This window comes from Mytilus californianus, unplaced genomic scaffold (assembly GCF_021869535.1).
Source record: "Mytilus californianus isolate M0D057914Y unplaced genomic scaffold, xbMytCali1.0.p SCAF_9, whole genome shotgun sequence".
Lineage (NCBI taxonomy): Eukaryota > Metazoa > Mollusca > Bivalvia > Mytilida > Mytilidae > Mytilus > Mytilus californianus.
In genome coordinates this window covers 4,927,713-4,950,816 of record NW_026262745.1, presented here as the reverse complement: position 1 = coordinate 4,950,816, position 23,104 = coordinate 4,927,713, and the positions used below count along the sequence as shown (strand labels likewise).

Below are 23,104 nucleotides of genomic sequence, written 5' to 3'. Positions count from 1 at the left end.
AGATAAGACAACTGGTATTTCAACACACACTGTATGGAATCAATACCGGTATACTTTCATGGATGTTTAGACCAATCCAACATATCTTCGCCCCAATCAAGACTGCTCCCTTCAAAACTGCTCACTACACGGAATCCCCATCGGCATGTATATTATTAGTTACATAGTGTGGTAGTGACCTAATACGATACGATATATATGGGGTCATTAAATTCCTTATGGGTTAAGAGCGAAGCTCGAATCCCCATATGGAATTTACTGATCCCATATATATCGTATTAGGTCTCTAGCACACTGTGTAACGCATTTATCTTACCGACTATCTTAACATGTGGTCTAACAAAGTGATTAAGTCTTCAATACTTAGTATTAAGAAGAACCTACTTCCATTTGTCTATACAAAAACAAATGCCAACAATAACAACTTGTTAGCTTTAAATGTGTTTTATGAATTTATTTCAATCGTTCATCATCAATTTCGTCGTCTGTTGAAACCTTTCAGATTTTTCCTCAACACCGTGTTGTTTTTATAAAGGGGCGTAACTCCACTACTAACCTTGTATTGAAATATGCCCCGCCTACTTACCTAATATGAAATATACACGGTCTCCACGCCGTTGCTTTTAACCAATCATATTCCTAGAAATGTATAAGAGGTAAGATAATTGGAGCTATCCGATAAATCTGCCCCATGATAAAGACAGTTCACACCAGAGAAAGGTTATCAATTATATTATCGTTTATCAATGGGCGAGCTATGTTGGGCTGATTCAAACATACAAATCGGTGTTGATTCTATATAGTGACGTGGTAAGCGTGTTCTGCTCTGCATATGTTTCTTGAGTCATATGCGATAGTAAATGTCAAAGCATGCCGGGATATGACATAAAGTACTTATTCTAAATGGAAAATAATGGATGTAATGGGTTCGGAGACTGATATCTCCGCAGACAGTCGATGTTCCAATTGGTGCTGCTGACGACTAGTTTTTGTACTCGTATGAAGCAGAGCATGATTCAAATAGAACTTTCTAAAAGTCAAAGAGAAAAAGTATCTTGCAAATTTCTCTGATTTCACTTTCAGATGTATTGATGGTGTTCTGTCAGTCAATAACCCATTTTTCAATGATTGCTTATATCTCATATATCCCAGTGAACTTGAAATTAAGGACACTACCAAAAGCAGAATGTCTGCTTCATATCTTAATCTTCTCCTCGAAATTGACACAAATGGACGAAATCAGACTAGAATCTATGACAAACCAAACGTGATGATTTAAAGTTTCCAATTGTCAACTTCCCATTTCTCAACAGTAACATACCCTCTGCTCCATCGTATGGTGTTTTCAGCTTTACAGTTTTATACGTTACGGTTTTATTGGGGTTCGTGTTGATCAGTCTTTAGTTTTTACGTTGTGTTTTGTAAAGTGTTGTTTGTTTGTCTTTTAGTCTTTTTCGTTTTTTGCCATGGCGTTGTCATTTTATTTTCGACTTATGAGTTTGAATGTCCCTTTCGTATCTTTCGCCTCTCTTTTACGCCCATGCATGCTCACACTATACGGAATTCATAAAGAGGAGTGTGCTCCATTCACAAAAATAGCTTCAACAGAGTTATAAGGAGGAACGCCTAAAATCGACACTCACTAATTTTAACGTTCACCATCACGAATCTGTTGACCGATATGATATGTTGACCGATATGATATGTTGACCGATATGATATGTCGGTGTCTCTAGCGACATTTTATCTCGGTCTTAGATCTTTAGATACCAGTATAGTTTTCTGGTCTGTAATTTTACCTATTGTGTCCTATACCCGATTGTGACATTTGAACCAAGTTTGAATTCGCATGATGGGTGATAAATGCATAACAGGAGACGTTTACCCTGCCGAAGCACTCAGTGTCGTTCATTTTGGAGCTAATGCGATTCCATCAGACTTTGTGTGTTACCTTGATTTGCCTTTTCCTAATCGATATATGGTATTGAATATCGATAAACTACTATCGACTTAATTGATATGTCGAAATTATATGAAACAGAAATTAATTCTAATTCACCATACCGGTATGTGCATTGCTGAGAGCACAAATATTACTCATTAACGAAAGTTTAGCAGCTAAGATATTGTACCGATCAATCAAGTTGAATGTCGTTCAAATACATTTTAAAGTGGCATTTTAGTCTATGATACATTAGTGTTCATGTTCCATTTGATGAAATAATATTATCCATGATTCTGTTGAATAGTTGTCCTATTGGAATTCATATAACATCTCCTTATTTTATTTTGTGATTGGCTTACATGCTCAGCTCGATTTTTGTACACAAAAAAAACCAGCAAAAGAGCGGTCAGTTAGAAGATATGTTATTTGATTCCAACAGATTGTTGTGACTTCGAACATTTTCCCCTATTCCTTATTGCTTTAATACTTCACAAAGAACATATTATAAAGGTACCAGCATTTAACGACATGTAACACTGCAATTGACTAGTAGACTCATCATAATCATTTATAAATATTTGCTTAGAACCGAAGGGAAAATTTTATAAATATGCAATGATATTTCCTACATTTTACTAATTACAAAACAGGCCTATATAAATGTATTATAATTTAATCCAATAAGAGACATTATACAATGAGCGGCGACATTCTAAATTAGAACAAACTAGATTTCACTTTCGTTCACCTTGTTGTCATGCATTGTTTAAATTGTTAACGTTTTCACTGTATGACTGTTATTGGATTATGCGTTTATGCCGACTTGGTTTTCGACTTGATAAAATTGGGAGATGAGGTATGCTTGCCAATGAGACGTCTAGCCACAAAGTCCATGGATATAAGCTACTTTACGAAACCATACGACCTTCAACCAATTATTATCAAAACCCAAACCGTATTGCCAGCTATCATAGACCAAGGCATGGTAAAATGAGAAACAAATCAAACGAGAAAATAACTGCCTGATTTATAACAAATTATTAAACGAAAAACAAATATGACAGACACTACAGGCAATCTCTGTATTACACGCAGGATACCTGACATGCATTGTTTATAAGGTTGTCATGGACTCTTGAACATTTTGTTTCATTAGATTTCGGCATTTTGCAGACCGGCAGGTTATAAATTTTTCTAAAAGGGATCTTATTAATAATATAGTTTATCTGCTAAATTACATGTAGGGTCTATCGATAAACGTCCTAATCTAATTAAAATATAGACCTGATTTCGTTATCCTCATAATACTAGCACGCGAGTTAATAGTGATCAGAATTTTAATCAGATTGTTTCCGTCGTAAGTGACTCATTGTCTTCAAATTTTGAAATACTGGCGTTAAGTAGAAAGATAAACTGTAAAACAAATCATGAAGTTTTTTTTTCAAAAAATGAATGAGTTCGGTTGATTTTTTTAACACTTTTTCCGATTCCCTTAGATTTTTGTTTGATACTTTGATTTGTATCTTTTTATTGGATTTTTGAGATTTTAACATGGGTAAACTACTTTTGTCACTAATTTGAAAATTAAGGGTTTCAATGTTCTTCCACTTCGTGTTTGATTTGGCATTCAATCTTTTTTGATTCGGGCCAAGGATGTATAAATATTTAAATACGTCAAGAGATTTATTACCAAAGGGACCTTTAAGAATGGCCAAATCAGCCTCAACTTTGCCGGAGGTGTTTGAAACTGTAGTGTCTTAACATGTGATTTAATAGCTCAATATTACATTAATTAATTTATAAAACCTTATTTGTATAATAACATCACTGAATGTCGGATGAACTTGTTTTTGGTCTAGACGGTGGATAGAAAAGTATCTAGTAAAACGAGTATGCCTAATATTAGTAGCTGTTGCAAGCAATATCTGATTTCTTCTATAAACTTCCAACTCCTCAGGAAAATTTGACTTTTAATTTAGATTGTTTCGGCTGTTATTTTTGGTTCCCTTTTTGTCATTAGCTCGTAAATTATTCATACATCATGGCTTCCAAATTGATTTCAGCGTTCCTGAAGAAAAGTCAAACCAGAAAAGCATTTTGAACGCACCTAATTTTTATACTTAAATATATCATTTTAATTGTTTAGCACTGTATAGATGCCGCTATTACTAGTAGTATAAACTGTTATTCCGCGAGGGTATCACTAGCCCAGTAGTCAGTCATTCTGATTTGCCAGTGACATGATTTATGACATGCTATTATAGAATTGTCCATTAATCGTCCATTATTAGAAATCCAACTCTTTCATACAAAGTATACATTTGATGGTTTTGGCTTATCTAATATAAATAAGAAGATGTGTTATGAGTGCCAATGAGACAACTATCCATCCAAGTCACAATGTGTAAAAAGTAAATAATTATAGGTCAAAGTACGGCCTTCAACACGGAGCCTTGGCTCGCACCGAACAGCAAGCTATACAGGGCCCCAAAAAGACTAGTGTAAAACAATTCAAACAGGAAAACCAACGGCCTAATCTAAAAAAAAAAAAAACGAGTAGCGAGAAACACTTATGAACCCACCAACAAATGACAACCACTGAAAAACAGGCTCCTGACTTAGGACAGGTGCATAAAAATGCAGCAGGTTTAAACGTTTTAACAGGCGCCAACCTTCATCCTAACCTGGTATAACATTTTAACTTAAAAAGACACATAATGAAATATCAATTGAAATAGCTTAGTAACTCGATTAAAAAGCCAAGACACAAAAACAGGTAAATATACACTGAACGAATAAGTTTGATTTATGCCACAATATAAATAAAAAAGAAGTTTCGATGTCAAAAAGGCAACTTTAACCTAGGACAAAATGGCGTTAAATAAAGTAACGTACACAGGTAAATTTAAAAATAATAATTTTGTTGTTAGGAGTACAGAAACATCTTTTACAAAATAAATTTGTTATCATCATAGTACGATTACAACAGTGAACATTTTTCCGTCATGCTAAATACTTATCAAAGGTGGTACATATCAAAAATAGTAAGACGAGATATAACACAAAATAAGTTAACATTGAATAACAGAAATGAATTACAAATTGTGTCAACAGGTCAAATTAACACGCAAGTACGATTTTGGAGTACTCGCAGTTACTGAAAGCTAGTTAAAAGCCAAAAACAATTAATGATAAAAACTCATGCATCAGAGACTAAGTCTGTTCATTTGAATTATATAGCTTGTCCAGTATTTAAACATTCCTGGCTTTAAAATGTTTCAATTTCAGCGCTCCTGATTAAGGTAAACATGGTAAATTAAAAGAACTCTTCTGACACACCTTTTTTGAAAGTGTTATTTTCATTTACTATGCGGAATGGGTTTGGCTCATTGTTGAAGGTCTTACGGTGACTTGTAATTAATAACGTCTTTCTGTTCTGTTCTTTAAATGCTAGCTTTCGCATTATGTTAACATACAACAACACCTTATTTTTATTTTGGGAACGAAGATATAGGATTGAATGGAAAGTTGTAGCTGAGTTTTATTGAAAACAAAGGTGTTAAATATCTCATACATGGGAACAAATGTGTGTTGTTCTCCTAAGCACAAATATATTGAATAGACCTTGAAACAAAGGTGTTGGGTTGTACTTGGAACACAAGTATGTTTAAAATTGAGAATGGAAATGGGGAATGTGTCAAAGAGACAACAACCCGACCACAGAACAGACAACAGCAGAAGGCCACCAACAGGTCTTCAATGCAGCGAGAAATTCCCGCACCCGGAGGCGTCCTTCAGCTGGCCCCTAAACAAATATATATACTAGTTCAGTGATAATGAACGCCATACTAAACTCCAAATTGTACACAAGAAACTAAAATTAAAAATAATACAAGACTAACAAAGGCTAGAGGCTCCTGACTTGGGACAGGCGCAAAAATGCGGCGGGGTTAAACATGTTTATGAGATCTCAACCCTCCCCCTATACCTCTAGCCAATGTAGAAAAGTAAACGCATAACAATACGCACATTAAAATTCAGTTCAAGAGAAGTCCGAGTCTGATGTCAGAAGATGTAACCAAAGAAAATAAACAAAATGACAATAATACATAAATAACAACAGACTACTAGCAGTTAACTGACATGCCAGCTCCAGACTTCAATTAAACTGATTGAAAGATTATGTCTTCATCATATGAATATCAGGCACAATCCTTCCCGTTAGGGGTTTAGTATCATACCATCATAACATATATGAGAAGAACATAACCCGTGTCATGCCAACAACTGGTTTTTAAATAAATGTGTTTAGTGCAGATGCAAAGACCCTATAAGTGAATCAATATCAACGCCAAAATATGCAATCTTTAATGACCTGACAACAGTATCGTAACTATATCCCTTCTTAATAAGTCTATTTAAAGGTTTTGTTAGTTTCAGAGGTGAATACTGACATTTTTGTGCTTTATAAAGAATATTTCCATAAAAAATTGGATGTGAAATACCTGAACGTATAAGAAGTCTGCATGTTGAGCTATATTTACGAATTATGTCCTTATACCGATGATAAAATTTAGTAAATGTTTTGACTAGTTTGTGATATCGAAAACCCTGGTGTAATAATTTTTCAGTAATACATACATTTCTCTCGTTAAAATCTAAAACATTGTTACATACACGAGCGAATCGTACAAGTTGAGATATATAAACACCGTAAGATGGTGACAAGGGAACGTCACCATCTAAAAATGGATAATTAACGATAGGAAATGAAAAATCATCTCTTTTATCATATATTTTAGTATTAAGCTTTCCGTTAATGATATAGATATCAAGATCGAGGAAAGGGCAGTGGTCATTGTTAGTATTAGCTTTATTTAAAGTAAGTTCAACAGGATAAATTTCTTTAGTATACATACTGAAGTCGTCATTATTGAGAGCCAAAATATCATCCAAATATCTAAAAGTATTATTAAATTTGTGTATCAGATGTTGTTTCGATGGGTCTTTACTGATTTTTGTCATAAATTGTAACTCATAGCAATACAAAAAAAGGTCCGCAATAAGTGGTGCACAGTTAGTCCCCATTGGAATTCCGATAACCTGACGATATACGGAATCTCCAAAGCGAACAAAAATGTTATCTAGTAAAAATTCAAGGGCATATATAGTATCAAAGCATGTCCAATTGACATAGTTTTTTTGTTTATTGCTACTAAAAAATGACCTAAAAGAGTTTGAACATATATATTCACATTCTGACTTTTTAAATGCCCATTTAATTAGGTGTGTGAATTTTTTCTTAATGAGAATGTGAGGCAATGTGGTATATAGGGTAGAAAAATCAAAACTTTGAACAGATTCAAAATCACCAATATATGCATGCAATTTATCAAGTACTTCCAACGAGTTCTTGACACTCCAAAAGTAATTAATTCCACTATTTTCGAAGGCCTTATTTGAACAATTTATTATCAGGTTTTTGATTGTACCAAGTGTACTGGTAAGAAGAATAGACAATTTAGTAGTGGAACAATGGCTTGAAGACGAAATGAATCTATATTTGTAAGGTGTTTTGTGTAGCTTCGGAAGCCAATACATAGTTGGGACTTTCATTGTATTTGGTTCTGCTTGTAAAGCGGTAGCTAAAAGTTTATGTTTGTTACAGATGTCGTTTTCTGAAAATGGAGTCAGTTGGAATGTTGGTGAATTGGTGATTTCTTTTTTCAGAACCTCAATGTAAAATTTACGTCAAACAATAATAATATTATTAGCAGCTTTATCGGCCGGGACAAAAACAAATTCCTTGGCTAGTTCTTTTAGTTGAATTCCTCATAGGTACGACTGTATATAGTTAGCTCAAATCCTTGTTTATCATAGTTGGCAAAATACATTTTGTTATACCTATATTTTAGACGCGGTTAACCATATTATTTCGTTATCAAACTCCATGACATATTTTAGTGAAAAAGACAAGTTACTTATTCTTTCCAACTGCCAAAACCATATTTGTTTTTGTAAAAATTCGGAGTCAGATGGCTAGGCATACCCCACTGAAATAGTCAAATGTTCGGAACCTGTCGCTGCTTAGACATTAATTTTCGGGTGAAAATTATATTTAGCTTGTATCTTTGATTAGTTTTTTTTTTAAATCATAGTGAACGTGGTCGAACAAATGATGTTTTTTCATTCATTACGAGATTAACATTTCCATTCGGCTGTGAGGAGACGAAATAATTGCGGATGACATACTTGGAAGGCCTGTTACGAATGTTTCCGATAATAGAAATAGGCATGTTATGCACCATTTTGTAAATAATTTAATTTAGATTTACAACATAACAAGATTTAGTGGGATAGACAACCGCAGAATCGAAATATAACGGAAGTTCGCGACCGGGAGACATTTCTCAAATGTACGAGATAGGTACCTTGTGTTAAAGTATATACATGTAGGTAATTATTTTTTTCCAAGACAGGTAAGTGTCTGTGGTATTTTCGCTTCGTCTGTAGATAACGACTGTAATGCAGGCTGTTTTTTTTCATGAAATCATGAAATCTCCAATTACCAGATTTTTATATAGTGATACATAAATTTCTATTTTAATGGTGTTAAATTATAATAGGGTCACTGACTTCGTTTTCACAGGATACATAATTAAAAGTGGGGTTCTAGTTGTATTAAATACCACAAAACGTCGAACTGATTAGCGTAACAAAATTGCGTTGTAAGCCCAAAAACTTTGATTATTGACGTTTTTCACTATCATCTAGGTAGCAGTTTGGTTAATACACAGAAACGAGGTCGATGACCCTATGGTTATTTTATATCAATGAAATGAAAATTTATGTGTAAAACAACGTATCAGTTTTCTAAGAAAAATCGGCATCTTTTTTGAAAGAATAACTTAAGTGATATTTCAAGAAAATAAAAAAGATAAAAGAATTATTTTTTTTCGATTTTCAGTTATATATAGTTCAAATAGCAAAAGTTGTAGTTGCAAACATTTACCAAAATCCGTGATATAGCTTAACTAAATCTTTTTACTTAGAACATAATTTTCTAAAATGTTTTTTTTGTTATAAGTTGTGGAATCTTAAAATTACTGCTGTTCAGAAAAGATGAAAAAATCTTTGTGGTGAGTTTCTGTTTAAAATAGTCCTGTTGGTTCTCGTGATATTTTGAAATGTTCAGTAAGGGAACAATCTCGGGGATTTTCCTTGCCTCGTTCTGAATCCAAGATGTCAGCCCCCATTTCACTTGGAAATGTCAAATAGTATTCTGAAGGAATGAAGGAATTTAAAGTTATTTTAATGTATTCGATGGAAATATGAGCGACGTCACTTATAATTGAAATAATCTCCCAATAACAACATTTACATCACAAGGACAATGATGTTTTTATGGAGAATTCCATCTGTTCCCTCGACTTGTCGTATGTGCAGACGATGCGAGAAGAAAATATTTAGCATACAAAGAAATTCTAGGCATGTTTAAACTTTCATACACATAAATTCAGAGCGTATCAGTGATTTTTTTTCTGTGTACGTCTGTAGGGTATTAGTCATTTAGTAGGGTTATATTAGTACATGCCCCCCTCCCCACCCCTAAAAAAATCAAACAACATCATTTTCAGTGATTAATATCTTTCTTTATCCATGTACAAAGTTGATGCATCTGAGACTACTATATAGTAGTCTCAGATTTATGCACTATTCTGCGGAAAAATTAAGAATTTCTTCTAGCTACATATCTGCAAATAGTTTTGAATTATACTTGATTTCTGATAAATGGAACTTCAAAGAAATGTCTGTACCTTTATACACATGATCTCAAATATTATTATATGGTCCAAGATAACAAGGTCATCTTGACAGCATTTTATGCCATTCCAATATTCAGACATTATTTGGAAAATTGATTTAAAAAAAAAATGATGAATTTAATCATACTTACTTTCTTTTTAAATTTAAGTTTTCCAAACAATGTATTTACTTTTTAATATCATTTGTTAAAGAACCTTGTCCTTCAGTACTTTTTATAATATTATTGAGATAGAGTTATCTACCTTTTGAATTATAATGTCTGCCATATTGTTATATAAGGAAATTCCTGAAGTTCGGTTGTACTTTTATTGAGTATATGATTATATCTCAAAGTTGTAGCCTTTATTTTCTTTAAAAGCAATATTATATCATATAAAATAAAGTTTTGGGGTTATATCTATTGTTTCTCAGGTTTGTATTGAGTTTTGTTGAGTTTTCAGGAAATCGATGTACGTTGCATACCCTATAAAGATAAATCGGATTGTCTATAAAGAGGAATCAGACCAACTACATGTATATCTATGTCAACCTAGACTGAGTATGAAGAGAGAGCTTAGACAACAGACATATTTATTAATTCAGATCTTTCAACAGCTTTGTATTAATTAAGCTACATCTTTTTAAAAAAAGGTCTTTTAAATTATATTACTCCATTAAATTTGTTTGTCTCTAAAAGGTCACTGAGTGAATGAGGCTCCTTATGAGATGTCTTTATATCTTGCATGAGTGACAAATGTATGAGAGCAAAGTGAAAGATCTGATTTAAATCAGATTGGGACAACAATTGAAGATTATAGATAAAAAAAATATCATTGTTGCATAAACTTTTTACAAGTGAAGGTTGATTATATGTTGAAATCAACAAAATTTTTGATATTCAAAAACTTTTATTTTTTTAAATTTTTATTATCATTGCCTTATATCATGTATATTCTATATTTTATCTAGAGTCACATTAACATGATTAATGAAATGAAATTAAATTGAACTACCAATCAGTACTTGAGATACATACAATGTAGTATGTGATTAATTTATTATTATTCATGGGATACCAATTTTCAAGGATTTAGTGGGTAAAGGCGAACCACAAATTTAGATGTTCAATGACATACAAATTTTATATGTCTTGTTTGTAGACTTTAACACTGAAACAACAGTATCAAATTTCCACAAAATACACATTTTTTTCTCAATCCACACACAAAAATTGGTACCCACAAAAAATTAATGAATCCATAGTACCAAAGTATTCATTCAATTAAATAAAGAAACTGTAAGCAGCAAAGACGATCACCAATAAAGGATCTCTAAACAGCTTATATGATTGAAACCATTTTATCATGGATGATATCTTACATGAGTTACTGCCCTTGAATGGGTTTTTTTGACAAATTTTCAATTTTGTATTACAATATGTTGGACGTGTTGAAAACAATAAACTGTAAGCAAAAAAATGATCAGAAATAGAAGATCTACAAAATGTTTCTTGACAGAAACCATATTAAGATGACTCCGTACATGAGTTATTGCCTTTAAATGATTAGATGCTCATTTTTGTGAAAATATTGTATAGATTTTATAGGCCTATTCATAGAAAGTTTGCCAGGCCCAATAAGTGAATTTTGATAAACCTGGGTTGGTGGGCCTATGGCCAAGCATGAAAACTGATAGTTGATGTTTTAAACTTGATCTTGGGCTGAAAAGAAACATTGCATGGGCATTCTTTTTGGCACAAGATAACTCAAATTTTTTATGAATATATCTGCTACATGTATATACTTGGATGAAATTATTACATGTAATATATTTTTTTCCAGAATTATTTCACCACACAGTAAAAGTACAAGAAATCTTTTTACTTCTCTGAGACTACAGGCTAAATTGGTAAGATTTTGTTATTTTTTAAGTTTTTGTCTTGAAAGGCATTGTTTATTTCTATTTGTAACTTACTATTCTAATAATATACTGTGAATGTAATCAAGCCAGGCTACAGAATACATATACATGATATAATGTTGAATTTGATAAAAAATGAGACAACTGTTCATAACTATGATTTGAGAGCAAGTACAATTAGGAAAATATATGAGATGATATTACTAACAAAATAGTAAAGAAATGTATATGCAACATCACTTGAATCCCTTCTTTTATACACGAATAACCCTTTCACTGTAAAATTTCAAACCGTTTTATTTGTATGATTACAGGAGAAGATAGATTTACTACAGTTCCCAGCAGATCTTATAAGAAATTTCAGCATCATTGCACATGTAGATCATGGTAAAAGTACACTAGCTGACAGACTATTGGAAATTACAGGTAAAGTACATGCACAGCACATTTCAACCAACCTGAAAGTCCAAGTTCTTAAACTTTGTACATATCCTTCCTGTTACATGTAAACAAGGTTTGACAAGGATGTCAATTTCATTTGATTTCTCAGGTGATCTTATATTTCTCCATTACTGACGAACATTGTACTAGTACTACTCATGCTAAAATCTAATTAGCCAAAGTAATTGATAAGGTTTCATTTATACGACATTTATAGATGTCCTTAGTCTAATCTTTAAGCTTTTCGCCAAAGTTAACAAGTTTATATACCATTTGTATAAGTAAATTTTAACAACAAAGAGATTGAAAAGTGAAATTTTATAACAACAATAAAAAAACCAAAAGCAACATAAAATAACTAAAATAACTTGAGTTGAAGTGAGATGTTTCTCAAGGGTTAGCAGACCTGGTCATATAAATATTCTGATAATATGAATCTTTGGAAAATTATACTATAAAACACTGGTAGTCCCATACTGTCTTTAAATTTGTTTATTAATTTCTTAAATAATAGTTTTCTGGAGATCACTTTTAGTGCATTTTTTTCATGATTGTAATAATTTTGTGAGCAGTTGATATTTTATTAGCTGTCATCTTGCTTTATGCTATTGTTTTTATTTACAGGTACTATATCCAGTAACACAAAGAATGAACAGGTGTTAGACAAACTACAGGTAGAGAGAGAAAGAGGGATAACGGTTAAAGCTCAAACAGCATCATTATTTTATAAATATAAAGGACAGACATATCTCCTTAACCTTGTAGACACACCAGTAAGTACAGATATATACCTATAACAATGGATTTACATGTACAAATAATGTACAATCCAAGCAAACAAGTTTTAGTCTAAGCTACTTAATGTATTTTGCATCAATCAGAAGGCCTTTAGTAATTATTTGTCTGTGGGTGGGATTGTCTGTCACAAATGGTTCCCGCTCTCTATCTTTCAAACCCCTTGCAGTTGGGTAATAAAAAATGACAAGATTAGTCACTACTTCTTAAAGGCTTGTTGCTTACAGTGAAAAGTTGAATAACACTTAATAAATTTTGACAATACGTCAGAAGTGCTTTTCTGGATTACCGTTAACTGTCATCAGGAACACTCAAAAGCTAAATTTGTGAAAGCCAAGGATGTATTAGTACCAAAACACCGTAAAGTCATGGTCAAATAAATAATTGGTTCATCTTACGCCCATTCATATGTAAAAAGAATTGTTTTCTGCTCTTTAACTTTCAAACCGTTTGGAGTTTGGTTATGAAACTTGGCATGATTATTCACTACTTCTAAAAGTATTATCAAGTACAAGGAGGAAAACCCTACATTAAAAATCAGGTCAAAAATTGAGTATGCGTAGCTGAGCCATCCCTTTGTATATGTTTAAAAATTGTTTCAGCTCTCTAGCTTTAAATCCATTTGAGATGAAATAGTGGTGCATCAGAAAATTTCTGACGTACAGCTTTAAATCCAATAAATCCAATAAATAAATCCACAGAAAGTGGCGGGGTTAAACATTTATCCCGGCACCCAATCCTCTTTGTTACCTAGGACAGTGGTGCTAACATAAGAACAAATTGTACGAAACAACGAACGAAAAATAGATATGATGTACTGCAACAAAAGACAACCAATTACTGGTCCCTTCTTTTAGAAAACCAAATAAGAGTTGCCAATTCTTCATAATTAATATTATTAAATAAATGTGTTTGGAGATCAATTGTCTTTATAGGCCAAGTTTTGTGACAGGAGGTATGGTCTTCCAAGACAAGTTCCTGTATATATTGTAATTGAAGTGGGTCATATTTGTCTTTTGCAAAATACAAAATGTGAGCCATTTTTGTGTTTAAATACTGCAGTAAATTTGTACATGGGAGAATCTTACAAATATATTATAATGCATAGATTAGCCAGGAAGAATCTTACAAATATATTATAATGCATAGATTAGCCAAAAGAACCAAGTAGAACAATTATAATGTATTGATAGTACTCTGTGTAACAGTATGAAGGATATGTAGTCAGATTATAATTTTATATTACAGGGACATGTAGATTTTAATTATGAAGTATCCAGATCTTTAAGGGCATGTGAGGGTGTTATATTACTTGTTGATGCCAATCAGGTATGATATTATTGTAAATGGTTCTTTCATTAAATTTTTCCTTAAAGAAAATACATAGATGTCAACTTTTATAACCTTAAAAGTATGAGATTTTTCACTGAGAAAATATGTTTTTTTATTTAAATAGGAAACTGAAAGTTTTATATGATCTTTTATGTTATTTTACACTTCACATGTGAATTATGATTTTTTTGGGAAATCCTTAAAATCAACACTTGAATCAAATTATTATATGTAATTAAACCATTGTGGTGACGTCAGCCTATTCATTTACCGTGGATTCTTTTTCTAGAATCAACGCTTCCTAAATCTGCCGCTGAAATGGACTCACCAAATTATATTCAATTGTATCCTTTGTGTGTCTAATTTCATTAAGTTTGAATTGGCTAATTTACTGATTTCTATTCACTAATGGAATTAATTTAAAAACTTACTTTTAATTTTTGTAATTTGTATATGCCTTCACTGGGAATCGAACCCTTCCTTGAAATCTGTTATGAATGACTGACATCAACATATCGACGAAACCTCTCGGCTACCAATGGGTTACAACTTAGATGTCTATTTTATATATATAAATGAACATCGGACACACAGGGGTTGTACCTTTATATATACACAATGGGCAGTCGTATAGTATAAGTTGGTAGCCGCGAGGTTAGCATGCTTAAAATCAATGAGTTAAAAGATAGGGATTTGTCGGTTTAGGTTCGAATCCCTGTATTATCTCTGTTGACCCAATTCTGTTTTTTTTTCTAATTTTGCATGTTATAGTGGATATTTTTGTAATACATGTAATAGCGTGTTTTACCGTTTATTTTTTAAATTATTATTGGCTATTTCACATGTTTGAAACAAAAATGATTACATTCTATTTGTCAATTTTTGTTGTATAAATATAGTATGATTTCATCTGTTTTACTACATAATTTTACAAATATTTGTTCGCAAATTCCTATGCTAGAAAATCGTGATGTGCCTAGAGTGCTAGAAATTTCGGTAATATACTTATTATATATACTTTATATATGCTCTTTGGTCGGGTTGTTGTCTCTTTGACACATTCCCCATTTCCATTCTCAATTTTATTAGAAATAAGTTCGAAAATGTCTTATTTTGTAAAAACAGATAATATTCAGATGCCTGATAATATAAAGATCTTTCAAGGTAGAAGTGTTATATTTGTATTTTGTTAACCAATTAATTGTGATCTGAGAATTATCAATGCATCGTTGGACACGATAACATGGTTATTTAAACTCACTTACAATACCATCTAATTAAGAAAAGGCTTTAATTTTGAAAAGAAATTAACACAATAGTTTAAGTTATAGATACAATGGATAAGCGTAGATTCATGAAAAACAAACCATTCGCCCTCCGGGCTCATGGTTTCTTTTTCAAGAATCCACGCTTATCCATTGTATCTATATAACTGAATTGATAAGCTAAAGCTACACATACAGTTTCTTAAGAATGATACTGTGTAAAAAACATTATTTTACTTCTTCAGAGTTTTTTTTATAGTTGACTCACATCTAAAGATTTTTTACAATTACCTTACTTGTGCTCTTTAATTATATTAAACTATTTTGAGTAACTGTTCTAAATGAAGGAGAAATGTTGAAATGTTATGTAAATTGTATTTTATTTATAGGGTGTTCAAGCTCAGACTGTAGCTAACTTTTTCTTGGCATTTGAGGCAGATTTGACAATTTTACCTGTCCTTAACAAAATAGACTTACCTGGGGCAGATGTTGAGACAGTACAGAAACAAATGAAAAATGTATTTGATATTGAACCTGATGAAATATTACAGGTGAAATATTCATTATTGCTTTATTCGTCAAGGTTTATAGAATAAAAATTCTGATTGGAGATGAAGATTAACATAGTAAATTAATAAAAAGTGCTTTTTATGGAAAGGATATCAAGGTTGAAAAAAGTAGACGATTAAGTTTGTAGTTGTACAACAGGCTTGTCAAAGCTTGTTATCTGAAAGCATAGGAACATGGCTGTATAACATTAGTTATTTTTTCATGTAATTATTATATTTAACCTTTTTTTAGCTAAATTGTCTCTGATTGACACTACTATAGATCTATCTCAGAATAAGCTTCTGATGTCATGAAACAATCTCTTTTTAATTATGATGTTAAATTGTGATGCAATATTCTGTGGAAACTTGTGTGGTCTTAAGTTATGGCAGACAAATTTGCATACAAATGTAAATATGTCTGTTATAGGAAGCATATGACATTTTTACCAATTTTCACTCCACACCTGAAAAAAATATTTTTTACCTTTATATCTTTTTTAAATATCCAGGGATTAAAGCTGCATTGAGATGCTTCTTTAATAAAAACAAGCACAAAAAACTCAAAGTTTTGCATTCTTGGATATATTTACCTGTATGCTACATATCAGAATGACTCACAGTAAAATATGAAAACTGCAAAATACTTTGAATTAATTTGACTTAGCGTTATAATGATTGATAGACTAAAGCATTACTGAAATTCAAATATTTTTAACCATTGTATGATTTAAATGTACTGAAATTTAATGTAAACTTTCAACTGTGTCGGATAACAACTTAGACTTTAGTAACCACCTAGCAATTTAAGACTTAAGAAGGTTGCCTTGTATGAACTTTATGATGTTTAACTATTGACAGTTTTATTATCCCCTCCCATTCTTCCCTCCTTTGTAATTGTTATACTATATCCTGATAATATTTTATTTTTATATGTTGATTATTATATTGTAGGTATCAGCTAAACATGGAACAGGTGTAGAAGACGTGTTAAAAGCTGTGATAGATAGAATCCCTCCGTAAGACATACAACAAGTAAACTGTGTATTACACTTTTTATGCTATCTAATGTATATGCTAATGCATGTGATTTATTTTTTAGTAGATTTTGACGTCTTGAGAGTTGAAATGTTTTCTTTCATAATTATGATAAAACAAACAGCATCACAGGAAAATAACTTTATAAACTCAATGTTTCTGAAGCACTTTTCTGGAATCTTCAATCAGAATGCTCAAATCCAACATTTGAAAGCTAGGTATTCATAAGTGTAAAAAAATATCAAGTTTTTCTGTATATAGATATTAACCAAAATTAGCCATGCATCACAAACTAAAGGTTTTTGGAGAGAGCTCAGAGTTTTTGCCAATGACATATGCATATAATGAAATAATAATTACTGCAATACTTCAGTACATACAGAATTTTAAATGAGTAGAGGCCCTTATGCTCTTGGTGTAATAAAAATTCAGGTTTGAATGTTGGACCAATATTTTATTTAGGTGAGTATACTGATAAGACATTTTATCCTCTGTTTTTGATAACCAAGTAAATACAATATCTAACAGTGTTCTCTGTGTTCTATGATAAGATATAAAAAAGAAGATGTGGTATGATTGCCAATGAGACAACTCTTCACAAGAGACCAAATGACACAGAAATGAACAACTATAGGTCACTATACGGCCTTCAACAATGAGCAAAACCCATACCGCATAGTAAGTTATAAAAGGCTCCAAAATGAGAAATGTAAAACAATTCAAACGAGAAAACTAACGGCCTAATTTATATATAAAATAATGAACGAAAAACCAATAGGTAACATAGCAACAAACAACATCCACTGAATTACAGGCTCCTGACTTGGGACAGGCACATACATACAGAATGTGGCAGGGTTAAACATGTTAGTGGGCACCCAACCCTCCCCTAATCCTGGTACAGTGGTGCAACAGAACAATACAAAACTGTACAAAACAATAAACAAACAACGCATATGATCAACAGCAACAAACAACAACCACTCAATTACAGGCTCCTGACTTGGGACTGGCACATATAGAATGTGGCCGGTTGAACATGTTATCGGGCGCCCAACCCTACCCCTAACCTGGGACAGTGGTGTAACAGTACAGCATAAGAATAAACTATAAAAATCAGTTGAAAAAGGCATGCCACAAATTTCCTTATGAATCATCAGAAATGATGAAAACAAAATTAAATTTTGTACAAAACTTACTTTCTAATGGACAACTTTACTGTCACACATGACAAATAGAAATGCCTGTATAGTATGGGACAATGAAACAGGAATTCATCAACATAAAAATATAAATATATATCTTAAATAGTGAAATCATAAACCTTTAATTATGTGCATGTGTTGCAAATACAAAAATATTCCTATTAAACCAACTTACAGTTGTAGCAAAGGACTACTTCTGCCAAAGGAAACACATATTTGACATATTCGCCATTAAATGTTTTTCAGGCCTACTACAGATATCAAGAAACCATTTAAAGGATTAGTATTTGATTCTACGTATGAGAAATTTAAAGGAGCTGTAACTAATGTTAGCGTCAAAGATGGAGTAGTTAAAAAAGGTTTGTGTTATTCTATGTAGGATTTGTTTTAGAACTGAAATGTTAATATAAATGAACTTCATTGTTGACTTTAATCTAAGGCTACTGCAAACTATCTATTTTCTGATCTTGCAAGTTTGTTTAAGAGTGCAATTTTTAAAAAAGGGAATAAGTTTACATTTAATTATGTTTAAAGAATGATGTGGTACCAGGTCAGCATTAGCTTTAAATAGAAGACACAGATATAAAGATATAAAGTTGAATGTAGTGAACACCTCTAAAATATAATTAAACCTTGACTTTTTCAGGAGATAAGATAGTTTCAGCTCATACAAAGAAGAGTTATGAAGTTCAAGATGTTGGCATTTTATATCCAGAACAAACATCAACAGGTTGCTTGTATGTTCAGATTACTTCAAATTAGGGATTTTTAAAACATTAACTGTCATATTATGAAGGAAAAGATACTTATTGCACCTTTGTCATGTTGTTACCTTTAGGACCAAGCTAAATTGTTGTGATAAGTGAGAGTTGTGGTATATAAATAGAGAGAGAATGAGACGATACATACATTTTTGGAAAGAGGGCCGAAGAAAAAAGTCTCAGTAAATGAGAGCTGTCATTTTGGATTACATGTATATAGAGAGAACATTGTGTTACTGTTAAACTCTTCGTCCAATTAACATAGACATTTTCATATGAAGAAAAAGATCTTGAGCTACATTTTTTACGTCTTTTAATATTCAAACATTAATAGTCGACCCTTGATCATATTGATCTTATGAAATATCTGAATTTTTTATCTGAATCTCCAACTATAATTAATACTTACAGTGAAAAAGGTAAACATTTAGTCAATGAAATTTAATCCTCCGGTCAGGCTAGTATAAGTTAAGAGATAGAAAATGTGATTTATGAGAGAACGCCATATGAATGAAGTCTATTTAATGTTTTTCTTGCCTGTTTTTGTATACTCTATTTTATGAAAGGAATTTAAACTTTAAGATAGTTTATGCCATGCAGACAAGTTGATACTTTTCTTAGATTTAACCTGCTGCAGGATATAAACTGCATTTTGAGAATAAATTTTTGAAATAATTCCACCTTATGCAATAATGCTGTATTTTGATTGGATGAGAGAAATGGTATTTTTCATGAGGGAATTCCATGTGCCGGGGTATTTGCTAGCAAATACCACGACAGATGGGAAACACCATGTCTAAAAAATAAAGCAACTTCTGAAGACCTCTAGACTTTTCGTTGAGATGGATACAAAGAGCATTCGGTAGAATTAAACAATTATATCATGCCTAACGGCTCTGGAAATTTGTTTACCTCTCAACCGGCATTTTTGGCAAATACCCCTTGTAGGCATGATATAATTGTGTAGAAACAATTATGCTGTAAGCTGGATTATGCAGCTAATTTACCATTCAATTTCAGATGGTTGGACTGCAAACATTCGGTTACCAATCAAATTCTAAAACATTACTTGATAATGGTATTCCCTAAGATAGCTTTTAATTTCAATCTCTTATTGTAGATATGGAGGCCAGGTGGGATATATGATGGCTAATATAAAGTCTATGACAGATGTGTGGATAGGAGATACATTGTATCATGAAAAATCTCCTGTTGAAGCTTTACCAGGATTTAAACCTGCTAAACCAATGGTAAAATTGTACTCTGTATATGGTTATTGATTACTATATTCAGTATTATTTTTATTTTTATTTGTTCTGAATAGTCATGGTCCAGGATTTTGTTAAGTCTGGCCCGTAAAGGCAATATTAGGAGTTGAACTTGCACAAAACTAACTGTGAATTAACCATGTATGGCTCAATAAGGGGACCCCCCCCCCCCCCCCCCCAAAAAAAAAAAAACCCTGAAAATGACAAAAATTAATGTCTTTTTGTTTACAGATGCATAAACTTTACATAATTGATTCCTATTGAAACAAACACAACATGATTGAAATTTAAAACTTTTTATTTCATTAAGGAATGACTGTAATATTTTTTCTGTCTATGAAGAAATAACATCAAAAATGTGATGCACACTGAATAACCCGCGAAGCGGGTTATTTCAAAGTGTGCACCACATTTTTTATGTTATTTCAAATAACAGAAAAAATATTACAGTCATTTCTTATAATTTAATTCTAAATTCCATTTTAAACCGGAGTAAACCATGAAAAAACGTTGATGACGTCACGGTCACATGACAAAATTATGTCTATGAGCTGATAAACAAAACAACGTCAGCCAATCAGAAGACGCGTTACATCCAAAATTAAATTATGTAGTCATATTATAACAAAAGTTTTAAAATAGCAAAAAAATGTGTTATGATTGCCAATGAGAAAAATCTCCATCAGAGACCAAATTAAGTAGAAGTTTACAATTATTGGTCACCATACAGCCTTTAACAATGAGCAAAAATGATACCATTCATTAAGCTATAAAAGGCCCTGAAAACTTAAGGCCTGATGCCCATTAAACAGTGAATCTCTGTATAACATACCTTTCTTAAAAGCATTCAGCATATTACTTTATAATCTGCATAGATATACAGTTTTACATAAATATTGAATACAATACAATATACTAACAAAGGAAGAATGCATACAAGAAAAGTGTAACTAAGATATACCTTACCATCTGAATATTTACACTCAAGCTCTAAAGGAGGTATAATGGTTTACTTCTATGTCTGTTCCCTCACACCATTCATAACATTTTAATGAGAACTACAAAGCATAACCTTCATATTTAATAGAATCAAATATGTCAAATAAATATATATTGTCTTAAATATTTTCATGTCATTTGCTCATTTTTTCTTTGCTGACTTCAATATAAAAACATGTAAAGAATATATTGATTACTTTGTTAAAGCAACTTTTTTGAGATCATCTTGCTATTTGGTACAAAGCTTTGTCTTGTGGATCTTTAAAGTGTGATGCATTTTCAGATCAATCAAATTATATATCATATTTGACAGGTATTTGCTGGGATATATCCTATGGACCAATCTGATTTTATATTATATTTTACAGGTATCCTATGGACCAGTCTGATTTTATATCATATTTTACAGGTATCTTATGGACCAGTCTGATTTTATATCATATTTTACAGGTATTTGCTGGGACATATCCTATGGACCAGTCAGAATACCAAGCTCTAAAAATGGCTTTAGAAAAACTAACAATGAATGATCCCAGTGTATCTGTCAGTAATGACAACAGGTAGGTACTGTGTATGTTTTCTGAATGCATGCAATAAAGGATTGATATATCAATTTGAAATGAGGAGATGTGGTTGTGATTGCTCATGAGACAGCTATTCACCAGAGCCCAAATGATGTGGATTTAAACAACTTGAATTGGAAATGTTTGAATCTGAAATAAGTGCATTCGCTTTGGAAGGATATTTGGGAGCCTTAAATCTTTTGCCATGCACTACTGAATAGAAGAATTTACACTGATTAAAGTTTAGATTTATGAAGAAGTATGGTCTAGAAAATAGTTTAAGGATAATTTTATTATACCAGCTGACAGCTAGAATTGTTTTTTTTATTACTGAAAGATATGCTAGTATATACACAGGGAAATTTCACTGACATGAATTTCACATGAATTTAAATTTATGTGAATCTCGCGCCAATTTCACCTCAAACGAGCTTAAACGTGAAACTCACTTGAAATTAGTATCTCGTAAACTCGTGTGAATTTCACGTGAAATCACATAATTTTTTTTCATGTGAAATTCACGTGAATTTATAAAATAATTTATTCAAATGACATTTGAATTTACAAATTTAATCAAAATGAGGAAAAAAACCATTTTCTCATCACTTGTCGTCCGTCATCGTCTGTCGTTAACTTTTACAAAAATCTTCTCCTCTCAAACTACTGAACCAAAGTTAACCAAACTTGGCCACAATCATTATTGGGGTATCTAGTTCAAAAGATATGTCCGATGACCTGGCCCACCAACCAAGATGGCCGCCATGGCTAAAAATAGAACATAGGGGTAAAATGTAGATTTTGGCTTATATCTCTGAAACAAAAGCATTTAGAGCAAATCTGACGAGTGTAAAATTGTTCATCAGGTCAAGATCTATCTGCCCTGAAATTTTCAGACAAATCAGACAAACGTTGTTGGGTTGCTACCCCTGAATTGGTAATTTTAAGAAAATTTCGCAGTTTTTGGTTATTATCTTGAATATTATTATAGATAGAGAAAAACTGTAAACAGCAATAATGTTCAGCAAAGAAAGATCTACAAATAAGTCAACATGACCAAAATTGTCAATTGACCCCTTAAGGAGTTATTGCCCTTTATAGTAAATTTTTAACAATTTTTTGTAAATTTTTGTAATCTTTTACAAAAATCTTCTCCTCTGAAACTACTGAGACAAATTTAACCAAACTTGGCTACAATCCTCATTAGCGTATCTAGTATAA

The 23,104-nt window shown here is 31.9% G+C and overlaps 1 protein-coding gene across 4 annotated transcripts in view; it reads left to right on the top strand.

Annotated features, from left to right (window-relative positions):
* Window positions 1-9,182: 9,182 nt before the first annotated feature.
* Window positions 9,183-23,104, top strand: part of LOC127715453 (translation factor Guf1, mitochondrial-like) — a 29,867-nt gene continuing 15,945 nt past the window's right edge. For all 4 annotated transcript variants that reach the window (XM_052221495.1, XM_052221496.1, XM_052221494.1 and 1 more), the window contains exons 1-11: window positions 9,183-9,433; window positions 11,593-11,659; window positions 11,986-12,097; window positions 12,737-12,885; window positions 14,156-14,236; window positions 15,894-16,055; window positions 17,007-17,071; window positions 18,542-18,654; window positions 18,942-19,032; window positions 20,177-20,306; window positions 21,774-21,883. In XM_052221495.1, coding sequence (XP_052077455.1) covers window positions 9,339-9,433; window positions 11,593-11,659; window positions 11,986-12,097; window positions 12,737-12,885; window positions 14,156-14,236; window positions 15,894-16,055; window positions 17,007-17,071; window positions 18,542-18,654; window positions 18,942-19,032; window positions 20,177-20,306; window positions 21,774-21,883 — 1,175 coding nt within the window. In that variant the 5' untranslated portion in view covers window positions 9,183-9,338. The remainder of the gene's footprint in view (window positions 9,434-11,592; window positions 11,660-11,985; window positions 12,098-12,736; window positions 12,886-14,155; window positions 14,237-15,893; window positions 16,056-17,006; window positions 17,072-18,541; window positions 18,655-18,941; window positions 19,033-20,176; window positions 20,307-21,773; window positions 21,884-23,104) is intronic.